We start from the raw sequence: 19,143 nt of genomic DNA, 5'->3' as shown, positions 1-19,143 counted from the left end.
AGATGTCAAGGGAGGAGCATTGTTTGAATGATCATGTCTTACACAGCCTTTCACATTTAAGTTCTCCTACACTCTCCACTTTGAAACATTCAGTGTATGATTATTTTGAATGTTACACGAGTGCGTATGGAAGCACATTTCTGCCAACATTATGAAGAAAGATCCTGTGAATGATATTATGAGAAATCTTAAAAACGGTGGGAAATATTCTCAAAGAATGACTTGATATCTCTCAATAGTGAGTTAATATCTCAAAATTTTGACATAGTATTTCAAAATAATACCCTGGCGTCTCTTAATAATGACTCGTATCTCAAAATAGTGAATTGGTATCTAAACTTTTGACACAGTATCTCAAAATAATGAGTTAGCGTCCCAAAATAGTGACATATCTTGAATTATTGACATAGTATCTCAAAATTCTGACATAGCATTTCAAAATCCTGACCTAGCCTCTCTTAATAATGACTCGTATCTCAAAATAATAACTCTGTATCACAAATTTTGACATTGTATCTCGAAATAATGACCTAGTTTCTCTTAATAATGAATTGTATCTTGAAATAATCAGTTAGTATCTCAAAATAATGACATAGTATCACAAACATTTGACATAATATCTCAAATTTTTGATGTAGTGTCTCAATTTTTTTGGCACATTATCTCAAAAAATGTAACTTCGTCTATCCCCAAAAACTGACCGTGTCACAACATTTTTTGACATTGCATCTCAACATTATGACATATTTTAAAACAATGACATGGAAGCTTGCAGCTTTGGTTTCAGGAAACTTTTAATTATTTTGAGATGTTAAGTTATAGTGTTTTTACAGTCATCACTGTGAGCACATTTTTCAGCACACTGACTCTTGTGCGACCACTACTGGCCAGGTTTCTAAATAAGCTGCGATGCAACAAACTTGTGTTGTCACATGTTAAAAGGAGATTTCAGATGAGTTCTTTCAGACTATGAACATGAAACCAACCATAAAAATCTCTCACTAATATGCAAAACCCAGAAACCCAATTCTTTTGTTATTTAAGGAGGAGTTTAACCCGTGTAGCATCTCTAAACTTGTCATTGTTATCCTCACAATTGTGGTTAAAATCACAGACTTATCTCTACTAGACAGATCTAAGAGCTCAATAGAAACATTTCAAGACCAAAAAATTGAGGCAAATACGGATTTAAAAAGCCCTTTTTGTTCTATTACAAACACCTACACTTGAAGTGCTTTATTTGGCTGAGCAAACACAACAATAACATTCGCCTCCTCTGACCTGCAAGTGTAACCGATAAATCCATCAATATCATTCATAGGTCTTTAGTAACAGGCAGCGTGATCTGGAAAGGGAAAGTGTTTCCCGGACTCAGGAGACGACGCCGTGCTTCCTTCCCGTCTGGATGAAAGCGTCGACACAGCGGTCGATGTCTTCGTTCGTGTGCGCCGCCGAAATCTGGACGCGGATTCTGGCTTTGCCCTTCGGTACGACCGGGTAGGAGAATCCAATCACATACACGCCTGTGGAGAGAAAAGAGAGAGCCATTAAGACGGAGATATTTTCAGGACGTTTATTCAAGAATAAAACAGGATCACAGCCTCACCGAGCTTCAGCATGTCGTCGGACATCAGAGAGGCCAGCTTTGCGTCGCCGAGCATCACGGGACAGATGGGGTGAGCGGAGCCTGCGATGGTGAAGCCGGCCTCCGTCATCTTGTTCCTGAATCTAATTCACACAGGGAAAAAAAAAACAGGCATTCAATTTAAAATCCAAACTCAATCATATCTTCAAGTCTTGCACAACAAGTTTCCATGACCTGACGTATCCCCTGATAAGTGACTGGGTGTTTCTGATAACACAGCAAAGACAGGAACCCCCCCCCCCCCCACACACACACACACACACACTCACCTCATGGTTTTGGCCGTCATGCTCTGTGCGATCTCGTTGGAGGCGAGCAGCAGCTCCACGGCCTTGGTGGCGCAGCCCACCACGGGAGGAGGAAGGGAGTTGGAGAACAGGTAGGGCCGCGAGCGCTGCCTCAGCAGGTCGATGAGAGGCTTGGGACCAACTGTGTAGCCGCCTGAAAGAACAACAACAAAAGAATAACATTAAACTGAAGAAGGCTACATCACATCATTTGAGACCTGTTTTGTCCTTATTACAGATTCCTTTTGCACAATAATCTGCTTTTTTTGCACTATTCATGTTAGCAATTATATTTCAGTTTTTTAGTATTTCTTTCATTCCGAGCCCACATGGTATAAACTGACTGTCAGAGTGCTGTTATATTCTTCTATATTTTGTATATTCTTTACAATTTTGTCTTTTGTATATATTTCTTACTTAATTCTGTGCTACTGTGACAAGCTAATTTCCCATACGTGGGATAAATACATGTTGTCTTATGTCTTTTATGTCACATCTTGCGTAGTAATGTCACAGCTAAAAACAGGGATGTCAAACATATGGCCTGTGGGCAAAAAAAATGACCCGCCAAAGTGTCCAATCTGGCCGCCTGGGTAATTTTGTTAAATGCCAAAATAACATTGAAGACAACAACTGCAAATTTTCAACAAAGTTCACTGCTATTCAGACGCAACGCAACACCCCGAACTAATCAGCAGATGGCAGCAATGCAACAAAACTGCACTTATTTTTCTTGAGAAATTTGAGTATTTTTTTTAGTTTCGCAAAATCATAGTTCAATAAATGCAGTTGTTGTTATTTATAGATTATTATACTATCATGTTTCTGGTCTGGCACAGTTGAGACCAAATTAGGCTGTATGTGGCCCCTGAACTAAAATGAGTTTGACAGCCCTGGCTTACAGTGTGTATTTAGATGTTGGTGGCAAAAGTCCAAATGCTAATGTTTCTGTGGCTGTTACGAGGACCAATGGGGAGCATTATTGAAGCTCAGTATGGGGGTGCCACAAGTTGCCATCTTGTCAGACTCAGACTTCTAACTGTTGGCTAATTTAAAAAAATGCAGTTTTTGGTATTTTTGCGCTGTGGTTTATTTTTGTTTTAATCCTGGAGGTTGCTGCTTAGTCTGGTCAGTGTATTGGATTCATATTACTTTTAATGTATTTGTTGTGATGTGTTCTGTCTGTAACTTTTTATGCTGCAGATGTTTTGGCCAGGTCACCCTTGAAAATGGGACCAACCTGGTGAAATAAAGGCAAAATAAAATAAAAAACAAATCTGGCTTTAACCTCTTGAGACCCAAGCATTTGTTTAGAATGCAACTTAATTTCTTTAAAATAAGATTGACATCTTTATGTATTTGGTATTAGTAGTACCCAAGACGTACAAAAAATAAGCATCATCTTTGAACTGGAAGTAGTTTTTGAAAGATTTCAGCGTATGTTACAATTAAAGTCACCAAAGTGTTTCAAAATATGAAATTGGAAAAGATGAAATCCCAATATCCTCAAAGGAGTAGTTGTGAATTTGTTAAATCTGCATGTCATCTCAAACTAGAAAAGTGTATTGACCCTTCTCCAACAAGACAAAAGTGTCTCCTTATGAAGGCAACAATGTCTAAATGAAGCAGAATAAGCTGTAACAAGTCTAAGACATGATGCCCCGTATGAGGACGCCGGGTCTCAGGTGGTTAAAGCTAAAACTGGATCCAGTGGAGACATACCTGCTGCACCTCCCAGTGCTTTTCCCAGAGTGGAGTTGACAATATGAACTCTATCCATCACTCCTAGCAGCTCGTCTGTTCCTCTGCAAATTAAAGCAAGTAGTAATACAGTTGATGATATATACTTATATTACAATGAATTAATTTAAACCAGTGTACCCGATGGTCTCACGTTAAACACCCACCTGCCCCGTTCCCCTAGGAAACCGGTGGCGTGACATTCGTCTATAAAGACCATGGCTCCGTAATTTTCAGCCAGGTCACAGATTCCTTGTAAGGGAGCGACATCTCCGTCCATAGAGAAGACTCCATCTGTCACCACCAGGCGCATGCGAGAAGACTGAGGAGGACATGACACGGTGTCGATGACCAGTGAAGCCAAACCTATTATAGTCTAATCAATACGCTAACCCTCACCTGACCCCGATACATCAGGGATATGGAATGAATGCACCGTTGACTTGTCCATAGTGAGTTTTTATGTTCTTCCATAAAGCTAGGTCCACACATACCTGAGCTTCTTTGAGCTTGTTCTCCAGATCGCCGAGGTCCATGTGTTTGTAGCGCATCCTCTTTGCTCGACACAGGCGGATCCCATCGATGATGGAGGCGTGGTTCAGCTCGTCGGACAGCACCGCGTCATCTGGACCCAACAGCACCTATAGAAGGGAGGAATTTGATGCCTTACTGCATAGATCTTCAACAGGGAGGGTCTAAATATATGTCTTACCGAATATATTTCTTCAACCCTGATCAATTATTGTAATCATTCAATTTACATTTACATGGATGCTAAATAAAATCATCAGATCGAATTGTGTCAAACCTCAAAAAGTCCAGCGTTGGCATCGAAACAGCTGGCGTACAGGATGCAGTCCTCCCTCTCGTGAAACTCTGCCAGCTTCTGCTCCAGGTTCTTATGCAGATCCTGTAAACCACATGTAGAAAAACCTAAATTAATTAACAATTTTCAGACATGTGATCCGCGCGTCAACGAGTTGATGTCCTTTACTTGTGTCCCACAGATGAATCGCACGGAGCTCAATCCGGCACCATAGGACTTGAGAGCGTCGATGCCTGCCTGCACCACCTCCGGGTGACTGGACAGTCCGAGGTAGTTGTTGGCACAGAAATTCAACATACCTGGGAGAAAGACAGAATGAGAGGATGGATAAGGTAAAGTGGGACCAGGTCATTACCCTCCTAGGGGGGTTTGACAATCCAGTCTACATGTGATTTGTGGATTTGTTGAAGGACCATGTTCCTTGTGGAATTTTGTGGATGGTGTTGTGAGCCATTGCTACAAGCCATTCAGTTTTTAATCAAAGATATAAATGTGTCTGTATCATCGGCACTGTCACCACTACCACCACTCTATGCCGCAACCCTTCGTGTACCACCCTGGAAATGTAACTACAGTGGGGGAAATAAGTATTTGATCCCCTGCTGAATTTGTAAGTTTGCCCACTTCCATAGAAATGATCAGACTCTGGTTTTTATGGTTGTTTACTGGTTATGGGTATAGACAGAATATCAGTCGAAAATGCATAAAATACACGCAATCTAAAAGTTATAAATTGTTATGTATTTTATTAAGGGAAATAAGTATTTGATCCCCAAGCACAACACAAGTCAATACTTTGTAGAGAAACCTTTGTTGGCAAGCACAGCGATGAGACGTTTCTTGTAGTTGGTCACCAGGTTTGCACACAGCGCAGGAGGGATTTTGGCCCATTCATCTTTACAGACAGTCTCTAAATCCTTCAAGTTTCTTGGCTGCCTCTTGGAAACTCGGAGCTTCAGCTCCCTCCACAGGTTTTCGATCGGGTTAAGGTCTGGAGACTGACTAGGCCACTCCATGACCTTAATATGCTTCTTCTTGAGCCACTCCTTTGTTGTCCTGGCAGTATGTTTTGGGTCATTGTCATGTTGGAAAACCCACCCACGAGGCATCTTCAGTGTTCTTGCTGAGGAAAGAAGGTTTTTGTCCAAGATGTTACAGTACATGGCTGCATTCATTGGCCCCATAATGCGGTGAAGTTGCCCTGTACCCTTTGCTGAAAAACAGCCCCAAAACATGATGTTTCCACCTCCATGCTTAACCGTGGGTATGGTGTTCTTTGGGTCATACTCACGTTTTTTCATCCTCCAAACACGGCGGGTCGAGTTAATGCCAAATAGCTCAACTTTGGTTTCGTCAGACCACAGCACTTTCTCCCAAGCCTTCTCTGAGTCATTTGGATGTTCACTGGCAAACTTAAGGCGGGCCTGTACATGTGCCTTCTTGAGCAGGGGGACCTTGCGGCACTGCAAGAGTTCAATCCATAACGGCGCAGTGTGTTGCCAACTGTTTTCTTGGTGACGGAGGTCCCAACTGCTTCCAGATCATTAACAAGCTCCTGCCGTGTTGTTTTAGGCTGCTCCCTCACCTTTCTCATCATCATCCTCACTCCATGAGGCGAGATTTTGCGGGAGCTCCAGACCGAGGACAGTTGATGGTCCTTTTATGGGTCTTCCACTTGCGAATAATGGCACCAATAGTTGTCACCTTCTCACCAAGCCTTTTGCTGATGGTTTTGTAACCTATACCAGCCTTGTGCAGGTCTACAATCTTGTCCCTGACATCTTTTGACAGCTCTTTGGTCTTGCCCATGGTGCTGTAGAAGTTGGAATGTAAGAAACTGATTCTTAGAGCAGGTGTGCTTTATATACATGACGAGTTAAGATCAGGAGTATTGGTAATTAGTTGACTGAGCACAGCAGTGTGCCACATGCGCACCAGCCAATCTGTAGGAGCCTGAATTCTAAGTGAATTGTTGGGGATCAAATACTTATTTCCCTTAATAAAATACATAACAATTTATAACTTTTAGATTGTGTGTTTTTTATGCATTTTCGATTGATATTCTGTCTATACCCATAACCAGTAAACCACCATAAAAACCAGAGTCTGATCATTTCTATGGAAGTGGGCAAACTTACAAATTCAGCAGGGGATCAAATACTTATTTCCCCCACTGTATATGTTCCGGTGGAACCGTAACAGATGAATTTGGTCCAAATGGACATGATCTTAAGGCTTAACTGGGGTGAGGATGGTGTCCAGTATGAGAACTTCGGAACTACATTCCTATTTTAAGTCCAAGTCTGTGGCCTCCAAGTCTAAGGCCATGGCCTCTGCTGGGAAACAATGGATCGTTCTCTCCAAGTTCAAGTACTTTTTGGGGTGTTGTTCACAAGTGATGGTACAATGGAGCAGGAGATGGAGAGGAAGTCTGGTGTGGCAGCTGCAGTAATGGTAAGACAGAGCTTTTGCTTTAGCACTTGATCTACGTTCCAACTCTAAACCTATGGTCATGAACTTTGAGTACTGACTGAAAGGATGACATCCCAGATACAGAGATTTACCGGTGGGCACGGCCATAAGGGAGACCCCTGAGTACACTGGGAATTCGCTGGTGCTCGATGATATATCTTGTATAAGGCTGCAACAACTCATCGTTGTAACGTCAGAACCACTAAAGAAGAAGACGAAGGAGTGGTCTGATGGTCGGTGGTCAGAGCCTGGGAGTTGTCGTTGTGTCCTTATCAAAGACTCAAGAGCAGATGCTAATCGTTAACATGACAGCGCTGCTTTCCAGTTCATTCCCAAGTTTTAAACACATTCTTTCTGCACATATATAAGTACAAAATGAAACACTGTAGATCTCCTGTCAGTGTTTACTGGGTGGAAGCTACCGTTAGCATGAAGGTTATGGTTTTTCTGGTCCTGACTAGCTTCTTCCTGTGTTAACTCAATGTATAACAGTTAATCACAATATAGTAAAACATGCCTTATTACATTCAATTAATCTAAAATTTTGTTGAAGAGTATCATTTGGTAAAACTTTCATTCATATACAGTTATGTCTGAATGCAACTTATTAGGCAACGTTCTATTCTAATTGACTACTCAGAAAATAGTTCAAAATACTTGATTAAAACGTATCTAACTGTTGCAGGCCTTATCTTACATAGTCTAGCCAGGTAAAACTGGAATGTGTTCCTAGGACAAATGCTGCCAGGCCTTTTTTCCCCCCTTCTTTCTTTCTTTCTTTTTTTTTCTGGCAAAAGACAAAAAAAGTGAACAAAGACACGTCCACAAAGGACAAAAACAACAACAACAACAATGCACTGGACATACACATGCAGATGAATCCAGCTTCACACGTAGTCAGGGGTCATGGCCTGGAGCCAGCAGCCATTCATAAATCAGCAGAGTCAATGTCTGGCACAGGTTCATGCTGAAATGTAAATACTTACCTGCCTTGTTTGCTGGCAGAACAGCAAACAAGGCAGGAATTAGCTGCTTCTGTGCACTTTATACCACATTATTTGTCTTTTTAAGGTTTAAAGCTGTTTATTTTTGCTTTTAGAATCAATTGTAAATGCAAAATGTTGCATCATACCTGCAATCGTATGTGTTTGTTTCTGTTATGTGAATTTCTGGGTATGGTTTCTCTACTTCAATGTGTAGAAACATTAATGTTGTGCAAATCCTCTGAGTCGTGGTGCGTTTAAGGACTTGTTCCAGTGTGTTAAATTTAACAGCTGCCACTATAAACTATAAACAGTCGCTTACTGCCACGACTGCCGTCCACGTTGATGTGAGGACCCTGCTTGGAGATGATGACCCTCTCCGCTTTCCACGTCCCGGCGGCTCTGATCGTGTCGAGCTCCTGCTCCAGCACCGACCTGGCGGCGGCGGCTGCGGTGGCGTAGCTCCGGTTCAGAGCCGGACACCGCAGGACGCCCCGCAGCGGTCGCGTCAAATTGCGGGCAGCTTTTCCGAGAGACATGTCCGTGGAAACGTGAAAGCGTTGAAAAGTGTCAAACGTGCACCTCAGCAAAGCTTGTACAAGACCAGGCGTGGTTGCGTCACGTAACAAGTGTTGGGGGCGTATGTGTGGCGGACCAATCAGAGGACAGGGCAGTGAGACGCTGCCAACGCGTCGTCCAATCAACGATTAGAGAGTACTTCCGCATTGATTCAGCGCTAGCGTGGCTGGTAACAGAGAAGACTAGACAGTGTTTGACTTCATTTCAGCATGTTTCATTCATTAAAACGATATATTATATCCTTTATTGTAAGTAATTCATCATAATAGAGTATTTTACAACTTGAAACCACACACACGCCCAGACAGTTGCGAAAACGACTGTATTTAAATACATTTTCAGGTACTTGTGTTCCATTTTGTCCAACTTAGTTGTGCAACTACGTTTCAGAGGGACATATTATAATATCATTATGTTATTCTATAACTGCATTGCATGCATTTAATAGCTTTAATCATTTTAAACCCAAGGAGGATATCACAAGCTGTCAAAATACTAATATTAAGATTAAGTGCATGTAGAAGCAAGTGCAAAATTGCAAAAACCTATCGCAAAGTATTTTACATTTTAAACCAGTTGCTTCTGTGGGTTGTTTCTATAAATCAGTCACGCCTCCAACAAATAATGCCCCCCTTAAAATTCTGGATATATTTCATTAACTGTTCAGATAATCCACAAAAACACAAAAACACCATGTGCTTTTCCTTAATTAGGGTTAGGGTACTTTCACATAGCTATTTTTTAGTTATAAGCACATAATTTGAATAGTTTTGTGCAGATTTTATGATAAAATTACACCTTTGTTGACATGAACATTTCCAGATTATAGACACCTTCATGGCTGGAGTTCTTTCAACCACGAAAATGTCATCTTGCAATATTTTGGGGTGCCAAAACTGAAAAATAAAAGCACTAACTTGGAAGTTTTATCACATATCAGTCACTGCCAGTCGCAGATGACTTTGATTGGATGCAATGAAAAGAACAGATTGGAGTGAGATAATCATCAACAACGCACAGCGCAGACTTCATATCAGGTAAGATTGATATGTAATGCATCATCAGTTTCAGCCTGGATAACGATATGGGTTAGACTGAAATTATGTTAAGTTAATCATTATTTGGGGGATTCTTGTTACAGGTTAATGCTAATGCTAACCGCTAGGCTAACTAACACAACATTAGTTGAGTGTTTTAGGGGAGTCCAAGCTGAAGTTGTCTTTGCTACGTTACCCTCCACAGTGGTTCCACTTACTTCTTGTAATATCTATGTAGGAGAGGCTTCATTTGATAAAGACAGACCAGACTTAGTCCCATCTGTGTCCTTCTTTGGTCAAATCGTCCATCCAGTCAGTGAGAGTATACAGGTAGGTGAATGTAGTCCCATCAATCTGAGTCAGCAGTTTAAAATAACACGGTTTCAGGGAGTGAGTGTATTAGTATATTCTCTAAAATACGCGTTTTCCTCATCCATTTTTGTCCATTTAAACATGCTAACAGGCGTTTACAGGCTACAGTGTTGAGATGTTTTGCCTCCAGCTAAGCCCCGCCCCTCTCTCACATTATTTACAAACTGTGAAGGGGTCTGTACTCTAACTATGAATCTTACCTACTTTATGAAAATCTCTGTTGTTAACCTAAACCCAATTAGTGTGTTTTAAATACACTCTAAGATAAATTAAATGCACTTATAAGTCAAATGTGCTGTGGCATAATAAGAAACATTAACTATTAATGACCCTCTCGACTACTGCCTGTTAAATAAAGATATAAAAAGCCCTAAACATGCCTTGAAATAAGAAGGAAAACATACAGTTAATAGTTTTAGTTTATTATATGACAGCAGTCTGTCATCAATTCCTCTTAAACTTCAAGTAAGTAAGACATCTTCTTAGGGAAAATCTGGATGTAAAAAAAAAACATCTCCAACATCCGACAGCACGTGAAGCCTCACTCCATTACAGTATAGTATAGCTGAGCTTCTCTTACAATGTTACAGCGTTTGCTTATGTGACAGCAGCAGTTTCCTGTAAACCATCATCTTTAACAATATATATATATATATTTAACAGCAATATAATACAGTTTATTTGTAACGTCTTCTCTCTCCTTCATCAGCAGGAATGTAACCATATAAAATGTGCAAACATTTGCTCAAGACAAACCCTTATCACAAGTAAAAACCACTTCCCTCTGTCACATAACATTATTTATATCGGTTAAAAACAGGTTTGCCCTTCAGCAAAGAGCAAGCGACACACTTGTGACGTCCTTCCTTCAAACGTGGGATGTACCTCCGACGTCAAATGTTCCAGTCAACCACTGATCAATGAGAGATCTCCATTTTCCCGTGCAGGAGCTTCATGAGTTAGTGTTAGTTTGGCATGTTCCAGTGTGGGTTAAGACTCGGACTGGCTCGCATCTTGCGCGGAGGCTCTCAGTGATGGCAGACGCTCGGCTGCTTTCGCTCTTTCTGCTAAAAACTTGTCGAACTCTGCAGAGGAAGAGAGGCAGGATTGACTCGTTAGTAGTTTAAAGGAAAATTACTCGCTGAATAAATGCATAAAAGACAAAAAGTTCAATCTTGGACTCATCACAAACATGTTTGAATTGTTAATGTTGTTATATAAATAGTCCTTAAAGTAGTAAAGTGTCCGAAGAGTTAGTATGAGGGACCATTTATCTGGTACTGTATTGAAACCTCTGCTGCCACCTAGCGGTCATTCATAAAAAAGAATGTAATGATACAAATAGCAGCAACAGCAGATGACACAAGACCAGTAGAAATTATTTTGACATCTCTAGCAGGAGGTTAATTCAGAACAGATGTTGAACATAAAACTACTGTTAAAATTATTAAAATGCTGCAGGTGGACATGATTGCAAAATAAAATAATAGACGACAACAGCTGCTTCTTGGAAACATGAAGTGTAAAGTTCCTCACCTTCACTGGTCACACCATCAGAGTCCTCAAAGTCATCATACTGCAAAAAAAATAAATAAAAATAAATAAAAAAAAGACAGATTTACACATTTTCTGAAAAGAAAATATACAATTAAAGGTTAATTACAGACATTTGTGACACAGAGATGAGTGTATCTATGACTAATTTAAGGGCACCGGGTAGGAAACTGGCTTTGACTTGATATACACAATAATTGCTAATAAAATGGAGCAGTCGGTTATTATAATAAAGTACACACACATCTTCTCAAAGCTTTAGTGAAGGATTTTCATATCTAAATTATGGTCTGTTACTCAAGCCGATGCAAAATATCTTCACACCATGCTGATAAGATTAACCAGCATTTGCTAAATGTGTCTGTATTTTGCAGTATACAGGAGTTTTAAATCTGGAGTCTGTAAGAGCATTTATGTAAAACAGGAGTTATGTGTTTTACATCAACCAGCAATTATTGTTAGTTGAGTAGCTCGGCAATTAGAAGCAACCAGGAATATGGTAGTTACTAATGTAAATATAGGTTATATGAATTCACTGTCTTGTGTGCACCAAAAAATAAATAAATAAGACAGTCTTGAAACCACTAAAGTGCTCCAGATTGATTGGCTTTTGGGAAACTTCTGTGAAGACTGTAGGTATACACTATGCATGTCAATAATGTTTGTGTAATTATTTTCTCTGCCAGAGGAGGGCGCAGTTACACCTTTACTACAAAGAGGTTTGCATGAAAATACTGAATGAATATTGCTTTAAATTTACAGAATAGGTTGTATTTATGGCCATACATAAGTATAAGTGAACAAAAACTCAGCATTTAACACAATAATTAAGTTCGCCAATACACATCTGTATATATTTTTTTTCCCCAACAAGATTTACAGATGTGCGCATTCACGGGCAGCCCTGTGTTACTGCAGACCTTGTAGCCCATACATTGACCCTCCCACACCAGCAGAGTACGTGCAGCTGGAAGCCTGAAAATGTTCGTACTCATAGGCTCTAAAAATAAGAGTTTTTGGTTATTTATTTTTCTGACTCTAAAATTGACCCTGCTTGTACTCTGCATCTCTTTGTGTTTGCATAAGAGCGTTGAATATTCTTTGAGTTCAATAAATGTTTAAGCTTTTGGTTAAACTGAGAGTTCGTTATCATTTTATCATGTAAATAGAAAAATTGGCAGCACGTATCGGCAATCTGCTAATGCTGGTGTAAAAAACAAAACAAAACAAAAAAAATCGGTGTAGGCCCTAAATAAATCCATATCAGTTGATCTCTACTTAAAATCAAAGGACATTACAATTAATCTCTGGATGTCAACGTCTTGTATTTGCAGTATTTGTAACTGGGTGTCTGTGGTGACCTTCCCGTCAAATTAATAACCCTGTCAGAGGCAGTAGGCGGAGTTAACGTCCTGTTGCTTGTACCTTTGAGAAGTCAGGTGAGAAAACACACCTGTGATTACTGTCACCTGTTGCCATAGGGAGTGTCAAAGACAGTAAAACACAGATCAAAACAATCCCGAAACAGGTGAAGCCAACAATGCTTGTACGTTTGAGAGTGCAGCGTGTTTCAGTCAAATCAGTTTAAAAGTGATTTAGCCTCAAACCTCATCATCCAACGCAAGCCACTTCTCAATATCATCCATTACAGTGGATTGGTTGATAGGAATCTAAGAAACAAAGCAGAGCAGGTCGGTCAGTGCAGGTGCAGGTGGAAAAAAGAGAAGTAGATCCAGCACCAAACCACTAAACAGAACCACACAACAGAACAACCACATCCATACACATGAAAGAAGAGGGTTTCATGAATGACAACAATGTAGCTTAACAGGACAGTGCAAACCAAACGTTCGTCATGCTCTTCAACTCCGAAAACCAACATGCAAATCACCGCTTCAGCTCAAAACCTGAACCAACAAGCCCACAGAGTGGTAAAAAACCAAAGCAATCCAGACCACAGCAAAAAGTAAATTGCAACGTGACGATAAAAAACAAGAGACACGAGGTGTGGAAGGGTGAAATCAGTGCGAAGCGCGACACACTTTTTAGATTGAGACCCACCATTCCCCTTTTAATCATCCAATCTAATTTTGGTGAGGAGCTGTGGGATGAGGCTGGACTGCCATCCTTTATGCACGGATAGAGAGTTCATTTAAGAGGAAAAGAGTTACTGAGAGAAAGCAACATTCATACAGACTAACTAATATCATGCATCTAATCACTTTCAAACAGAGAAGTCAGAATTTAACTTAGGAGTGGTGGAGGTTCTTAAGCTTTGAGTTTTCTGCTGTTTCCAAAGGTCATATGACGGATGTAAAGAAATTGTATCATGGCAGCTGATGAAATTTGTGACAAAAACCTGTTAAAATGGTACATAACTTAAATGACATGGCATCCTTGCTTACCGTTCCAGCATTTTGCAGTGCGCAGTCCTGAGGCTGAGCCTGGCCGTCCACTGCAGCGTCACTCTGGTCACTGAAACACAAGATTCACTGCTTGGTTAACTGATATCTCAGCTAATGATTAAAGTCAACACAAAGTGAAATCCAATAACCACAGTAAGGGAAACTTAACAGAATTCATTTTGTTCTTCACACTGAGCTTTGTTTTTGTTTTTTTTTTGTTTTTTTTTTCAGAATTCAGGTCTCAGATATAATCAATAATTTGAATACAGATAAACGTAAAGGTAAGTTAATTTGGTAATTTTAGGGAACAAAGATTTAACCATTTAGTAGTATTTTCAGTTAATTATCCTTTACTTTTAGCTATTTCAACTGCTTGTTACCTTTAGCTAAATTTCATCTCTTAATCATTTGCTTTTTGCTAGCATTTTTGACTGATCGGGATAGCTCATTATCATTTAAACAGCATAGTAAGTTTAGCTAACTATTGCAACTATTTATCCTTTACTTTTAGCTAGCTATTTTAACTGCTTGTTACCTTTTTCTAAATTTCACCTGTTAATTCTTTGCTTTTATAGCAATTTTGACTGCTCAATAGCCTACTTTTAGCTAACTACTTCAATTGGTCATTACTATTTCAGTGGCTTGTTATGTTTAGCTAACTATTGCAGCTATTCATCCTTTACTTTATCATTTTTAGCTAGCCATTTCAACCGTGCATTACTTTAAGGTAGCTATTTCAAATGTTTATTCATCACTTTTGGTTTATTATTTACACCGCTCATTACTTTTATCTAACTATTTTAACTGTTAATCTTTTAAGCTATTTCAACTGATCATTACTTTTAGCAAACACTTTTGAATGCTTACTCATCAGCTTACTATTCTGCCTTTTCAATACCTTTTGTCAACAATTTTAACAGTTTATTCACAATGTTTAACAAACTATTTTGACTGCTTGTTCATTATAACCCACTATTTCAAATGTTTATTCATTACTTTTTGGCACCTACAGAAACTATCCCAGCTATTCTGCTGTACTCAAGTGAGTTATTCTGTGTATGTCTTCAAGGCCACAGATCTATTTCTGTACCTTGGTCTTTGTTGAGTAGGGTCACTGGTTTTCGGTGATAACAAGTCATCTGATTCACTTGTACCTGCAAGAAGAACAGCAACAAGCAACAGGTAATAAGAAGCAGTTTTATATCAAGGCAACATTACATAAATTAATTATTGACATTTAAACATGTAGTAGCAAACATGTACGACTTACTAAGTTTTGCCATCTGACTGGACAAACTGTCGGCTTTTGACAAGCTGAGGGAGCTATCACTGGTAACTGATGCAAACCCCGATTGGCTGACAGAGTCGGTTTTCAGATCGAGGTCTGCTAGGTTGACGTATGTGTGGCTCTGAAAGCAACAAATTGAAAGTCTGTAATTCATCCAATTCACATATTTTTGGGAGTTGAAGTGTGGAGCAACAACGTTCTTTACCTTCTGTGCTGTACTTTGACCATTTGTCAATCGTCTTTCAAACCTGTTAACAGAACGAAATCATCAAGTTTACTGCCTTATCTACTGATGTGCTCCTATTTTTTCTTTTAATTAAGGTAATGTGATGACAATACCTCTGGTAGCGACTGAAGGCGGTGTTCATTTCATCGTTAGTCGCCAGTATCTCTTCGATCAGCTTCTCTTCGCTGAGCCTGGGGACGATCTTCACTATCCTGTCTTGCATTTCCTTACACACTGTGTATAACTGCTAATGACACAATCAGACAAAGAATGTGTGGGTGGGGTGGGGGGGATTGAAGGGGCCGATGCAACACAAAATGTATAAAGTACGAGATCAGTTAAGGGCCAAACAGGGTTACTCAACATGAACGGAAAGAAAATTCATTTCTTGCAACCGAGAGGGCAATTCGCAATACAAATTGTGAGCTCGCTATTTCAACTACTGTTTTTTAAAAAGTTGTATTTATTTATTTTTTTTACCTCCAGCAGCTCCATGTCTGCTTGTTTTACCGTGACCGGGTCAAGCTGACTCATCATGTCGGACATCATGGTGAGGTTGCTTCGCACCACTCCCAGTTCTATCTTCAGCTTTTTTATCTGGAACAAGAGTACGTACTGAATAAACAGCTCTACGGTAACTCCTCAAGGAAGGCAAATATTGATTTCATAAGGGCCCGGAGGTGGAAATTAGTTAAAAAAAAAAAAGACACAGAAAGGAGTCGTGAGAAAGACTAGCGAGTAACAGTAGTGCAGTGAAATTTAAATATTAATGTATCCCCTTTTAGTCCCATCACCTGGCTGGGAGTGAAGGCATTGCTTCCCTCAAGGGCGAGTTTTAGCTCAGAAGTCTGAGATGGGATGAGCGGAGGTTTAGAGGATAGGACGGCAGCAGGAAGAGTAGTAACAGCAGGCCCATTCCCAGGCAAAGTCTGACAGGCAAAGGCAGGCAAAGAATAAAATAGTGTTAAGCCGCACAAAAGTGTCAGCGCTGAGACAAAGTGAGACAAAAGAGCCCCAGCCCTCTTTGCACCTTTTTGGATGCTTGAACCGGTGAGTAACCATCAAGTTCAGTCATGGGAAACTCGAGTCCTTTCCTTCGCAAGTCTTCGTACACAGACACCACACCCGTCAGGTCTGGTGAGCTACGGAATGCATCAGCCCACGCCTAGACAAAAACAGTAATAGCTATCAGCAATGTGACAACAATTAAAATGAATGCTAGCCTTTTGTTTTTGTTGTGCATGCAGCCACATCTCACGCCCTCACCTGTATAATGCCCAGCACTCTGTCATGCAGGATTAACGGAGGGTTGTTCCTCGGAATGATCGACCGCACCAGAATTCCCTCAATGAAATCTCGCGTCGTTACCAGGATGTGAAACCTGTAGCCGCAGTTCTTCACGCAGGTTTCCAAGACCTGCAAACAAGCACTGAGAATCAGAGGCCACACAGATTACACACTACTGACGGGAACATTGATAAAATCGACACTCACAGTTAGGGCCAGCATAACCTCCTTGAAGTTCTTGTTCCCCACAATCCTTTTCTTCAAGGCTCGGACTGCATCTCTGGGTCTGTAATCAGAGAATTTGTAATGGTCAGAGGCATGTAACTACCAGAGGACACGCTTGTTCCTGATGCTGACAGATAACACATAAATATAGACACACACCCTTCCTCTGAGCTGTTGATCATGTCGCAGATTTCCATGTTGAGTTCCCAGTCCTCAGATGGTAAGCTGGAGCCGGTTGCACGCTCTGTGAAAATGAAAGAAAATGTTTTTCTTGTGATTGTTTATGCATATTACATGTTTCTATTTCTAATAATACAATCAATTCCTTTTAAAAGTAACATTACACAGTAGCTACAACACACGGTATTTCCTTTCATCTGATATATTAAGTTTGTCATTAAGTTTGTTTATCATGTGGCGTTCCACAGGGATTGATGCTGAGGCTCTTGGCCTTTCTAATATATGTAGTTTGATGTAACCTCCAAATAAATACAAACTCTAACATCTAAATTTTTAATACAGAAAACGACAGAATGCAACCATTTAGTGAAAAAGATTTTGCCTTTTTGTAACATTTCTCACAGTATTATATTCTTTCTTTTAGCTCAAACATTAAGTTAGCAATCATGTGGCGTTCCACAGGGATCAACATTAGGACCCTTGGTGATTCTTATATTTGCACTTTTGGAAATTGACATAAGGACTGGAGTATTTTTTAACTTTTAAGAACAAGTAATTGCAACCATTTAGAAATTGCTATAATGATTTTATTTCATAAATTTATTACACAATATAATGCAATTCTTCTTATTAAACATAGCAACAAGTTTATAATTGTTAATGTAGCTTTTAATTTAATCCGTTGAGGATCTATTTACTTAAATAATTAACTCTCTCTTTCCATCAATCAATTGAAACACAGTGTGCCATCCCTGGACACATCCAAACCCGAATCAAATGTGGGTCAGAAGGATGTGGGCCACTTTAACAGACACGGCAACAGCCAATCACATTTAACCAATCAGCCTCTTCCTCCCGCCTCTGCCAACTCATTGTGTGGCGGACGCGTCAATCAAACCTTAAGCCGTCGTTCTTCTAAATTTAACTGGATTTCTCCATTGTAATGCATTCACACTATAAACGCTGAAATGATTCAGTAATCGTCAATAAGAGGTGGATTAAAACGTGCTCAGCAGCGGGGACGTGCAGCGCGTTTGAGGCGCAGCGTCTGAGAGGAGATAACTGAGCCTCAATGAAGCCTTCTGCTCTTCGCTATTAATAATGCAATGATTTGCTGTGAACCAGCTCACCGATGCGCTGTCCCACCGGCGTGCTGAACGGGTTCCCCATTAAAAACTCCATGATGAGGGCGGTGAGGGGCCCCGTGAGCGCCGACGTCCCCGGGCCGAGCCGTATCCAACAACAAGGCGCGCAGGCTCCCGCAGACTGCACCCTCTCCTCCACACGGCGAAGTGGGGCAGTGGTTGAACTGCGTCACGCTTTAAAGGGAGAGGAGCCTGGAAAATGATCCGATGCTAGTGTCACCACTGGCATTAATCGTGTCCGCAGTACTACGAATAAGATATTTTTAACCCCAACAGCAGTAATTATTATTATAATTAAATAGTGGTAATAATTACTTTAAAAACAAACGTGAAATCGTGAACCCTCTACTACAAACTTCCATGCTTGTGTGGTTATCTGCCACAAGGCTGTGCTGTTTGATCATAATGATGCTCTCCGGGAGGACATCCTGTCAAGCAATGATTCAACAAGTAAAAAAAAACTTAATCAGGACTAAGATACATGTTTGAGCTTATTTAACTTAAACTAGTCTATGTGCTGGGGGTCATTGTCTTGCAGCACAAAGTTGTTTCTCTTAATATTCAGTTCTCACGGATAGATGTCCTCATATTATCTGTTAGAATTATCTGGTATAATAAATAATTAATCATAATCTGTCATTGATTGCAAGCCACCCTGCAGGAAAACAGGTCCAGACAAAGACATTACCACCCCTATGATTCACAGACAGGTTCTGATGGTGGAGTGCAGTGTTGTAAGCCTCTCATTTGAAGCAGTCACTATTCTTATTTGATTTGATCTCATGGCCCTCAATATCAAGTTCTCAAACCTTCACTTTTGCAATATTGTACGTGTACTAGCCACTACATTAAAACCACTGACAGGGGAATTGAACAACATTGAGCATCTTGT

The 19,143-nt window shown here is 40.2% G+C and overlaps 2 protein-coding genes across 6 annotated transcripts; both read right to left on the bottom strand.

Annotated features, from left to right (window-relative positions):
- Positions 1-776: 776 nt before the first annotated feature.
- On the bottom strand, positions 777-8,569 carry gcat (glycine C-acetyltransferase). The gene is made up of 9 exons (XM_047572748.1): positions 8,276-8,569; positions 4,667-4,797; positions 4,481-4,582; positions 4,167-4,313; positions 3,840-3,994; positions 3,655-3,737; positions 1,915-2,086; positions 1,607-1,728; positions 777-1,523 (listed from the first exon to the last, which is right to left on the bottom strand). Exons 1-9 carry the CDS (start codon positions 8,490-8,492, stop codon positions 1,372-1,374), a joined length of 1,281 nt encoding a protein of 426 aa, XP_047428704.1. The 5' UTR covers positions 8,493-8,569; the 3' UTR covers positions 777-1,371.
- Positions 8,570-10,342: 1,773 nt separating this feature from the next.
- Positions 10,343-18,416, bottom strand: tom1 (target of myb1 membrane trafficking protein). 5 transcript variants are annotated; one of them, XM_047572867.1, is made up of 16 exons: positions 18,237-18,416; positions 17,086-17,170; positions 16,909-16,987; positions 16,681-16,830; positions 16,445-16,579; positions 16,209-16,343; positions 15,895-16,011; positions 15,528-15,658; positions 15,394-15,436; positions 15,171-15,309; positions 14,991-15,054; positions 13,901-13,970; positions 13,557-13,622; positions 13,103-13,165; positions 11,478-11,517; positions 10,343-11,026 (listed from the first exon to the last, which is right to left on the bottom strand). In XM_047572867.1, the coding sequence occupies exons 1-16, from the start codon at positions 18,286-18,288 to the stop codon at positions 10,932-10,934; spliced, it is 1,464 nt and encodes a 487-aa protein (XP_047428823.1). In that variant the 5' UTR covers positions 18,289-18,416; the 3' UTR covers positions 10,343-10,931. The 5 variants fall into 5 exon arrangements, with proteins under 5 accessions (XP_047428823.1, XP_047428822.1, XP_047428826.1 ...); XM_047572866.1 differs by having other exon boundaries at positions 15,528-15,661; positions 18,237-18,415; XM_047572870.1 differs by lacking the exon at positions 16,209-16,343.
- Positions 18,417-19,143: the final 727 nt, after the last annotated feature.

This window comes from Mugil cephalus, chromosome 20, assembly GCF_022458985.1.
Source record: "Mugil cephalus isolate CIBA_MC_2020 chromosome 20, CIBA_Mcephalus_1.1, whole genome shotgun sequence".
Classification (NCBI taxonomy): domain Eukaryota; kingdom Metazoa; phylum Chordata; class Actinopteri; order Mugiliformes; family Mugilidae; genus Mugil; species Mugil cephalus.
Note: the sequence above shows the minus strand (reverse complement) of the source record. Positions and strands in the feature narration are given on the sequence as shown.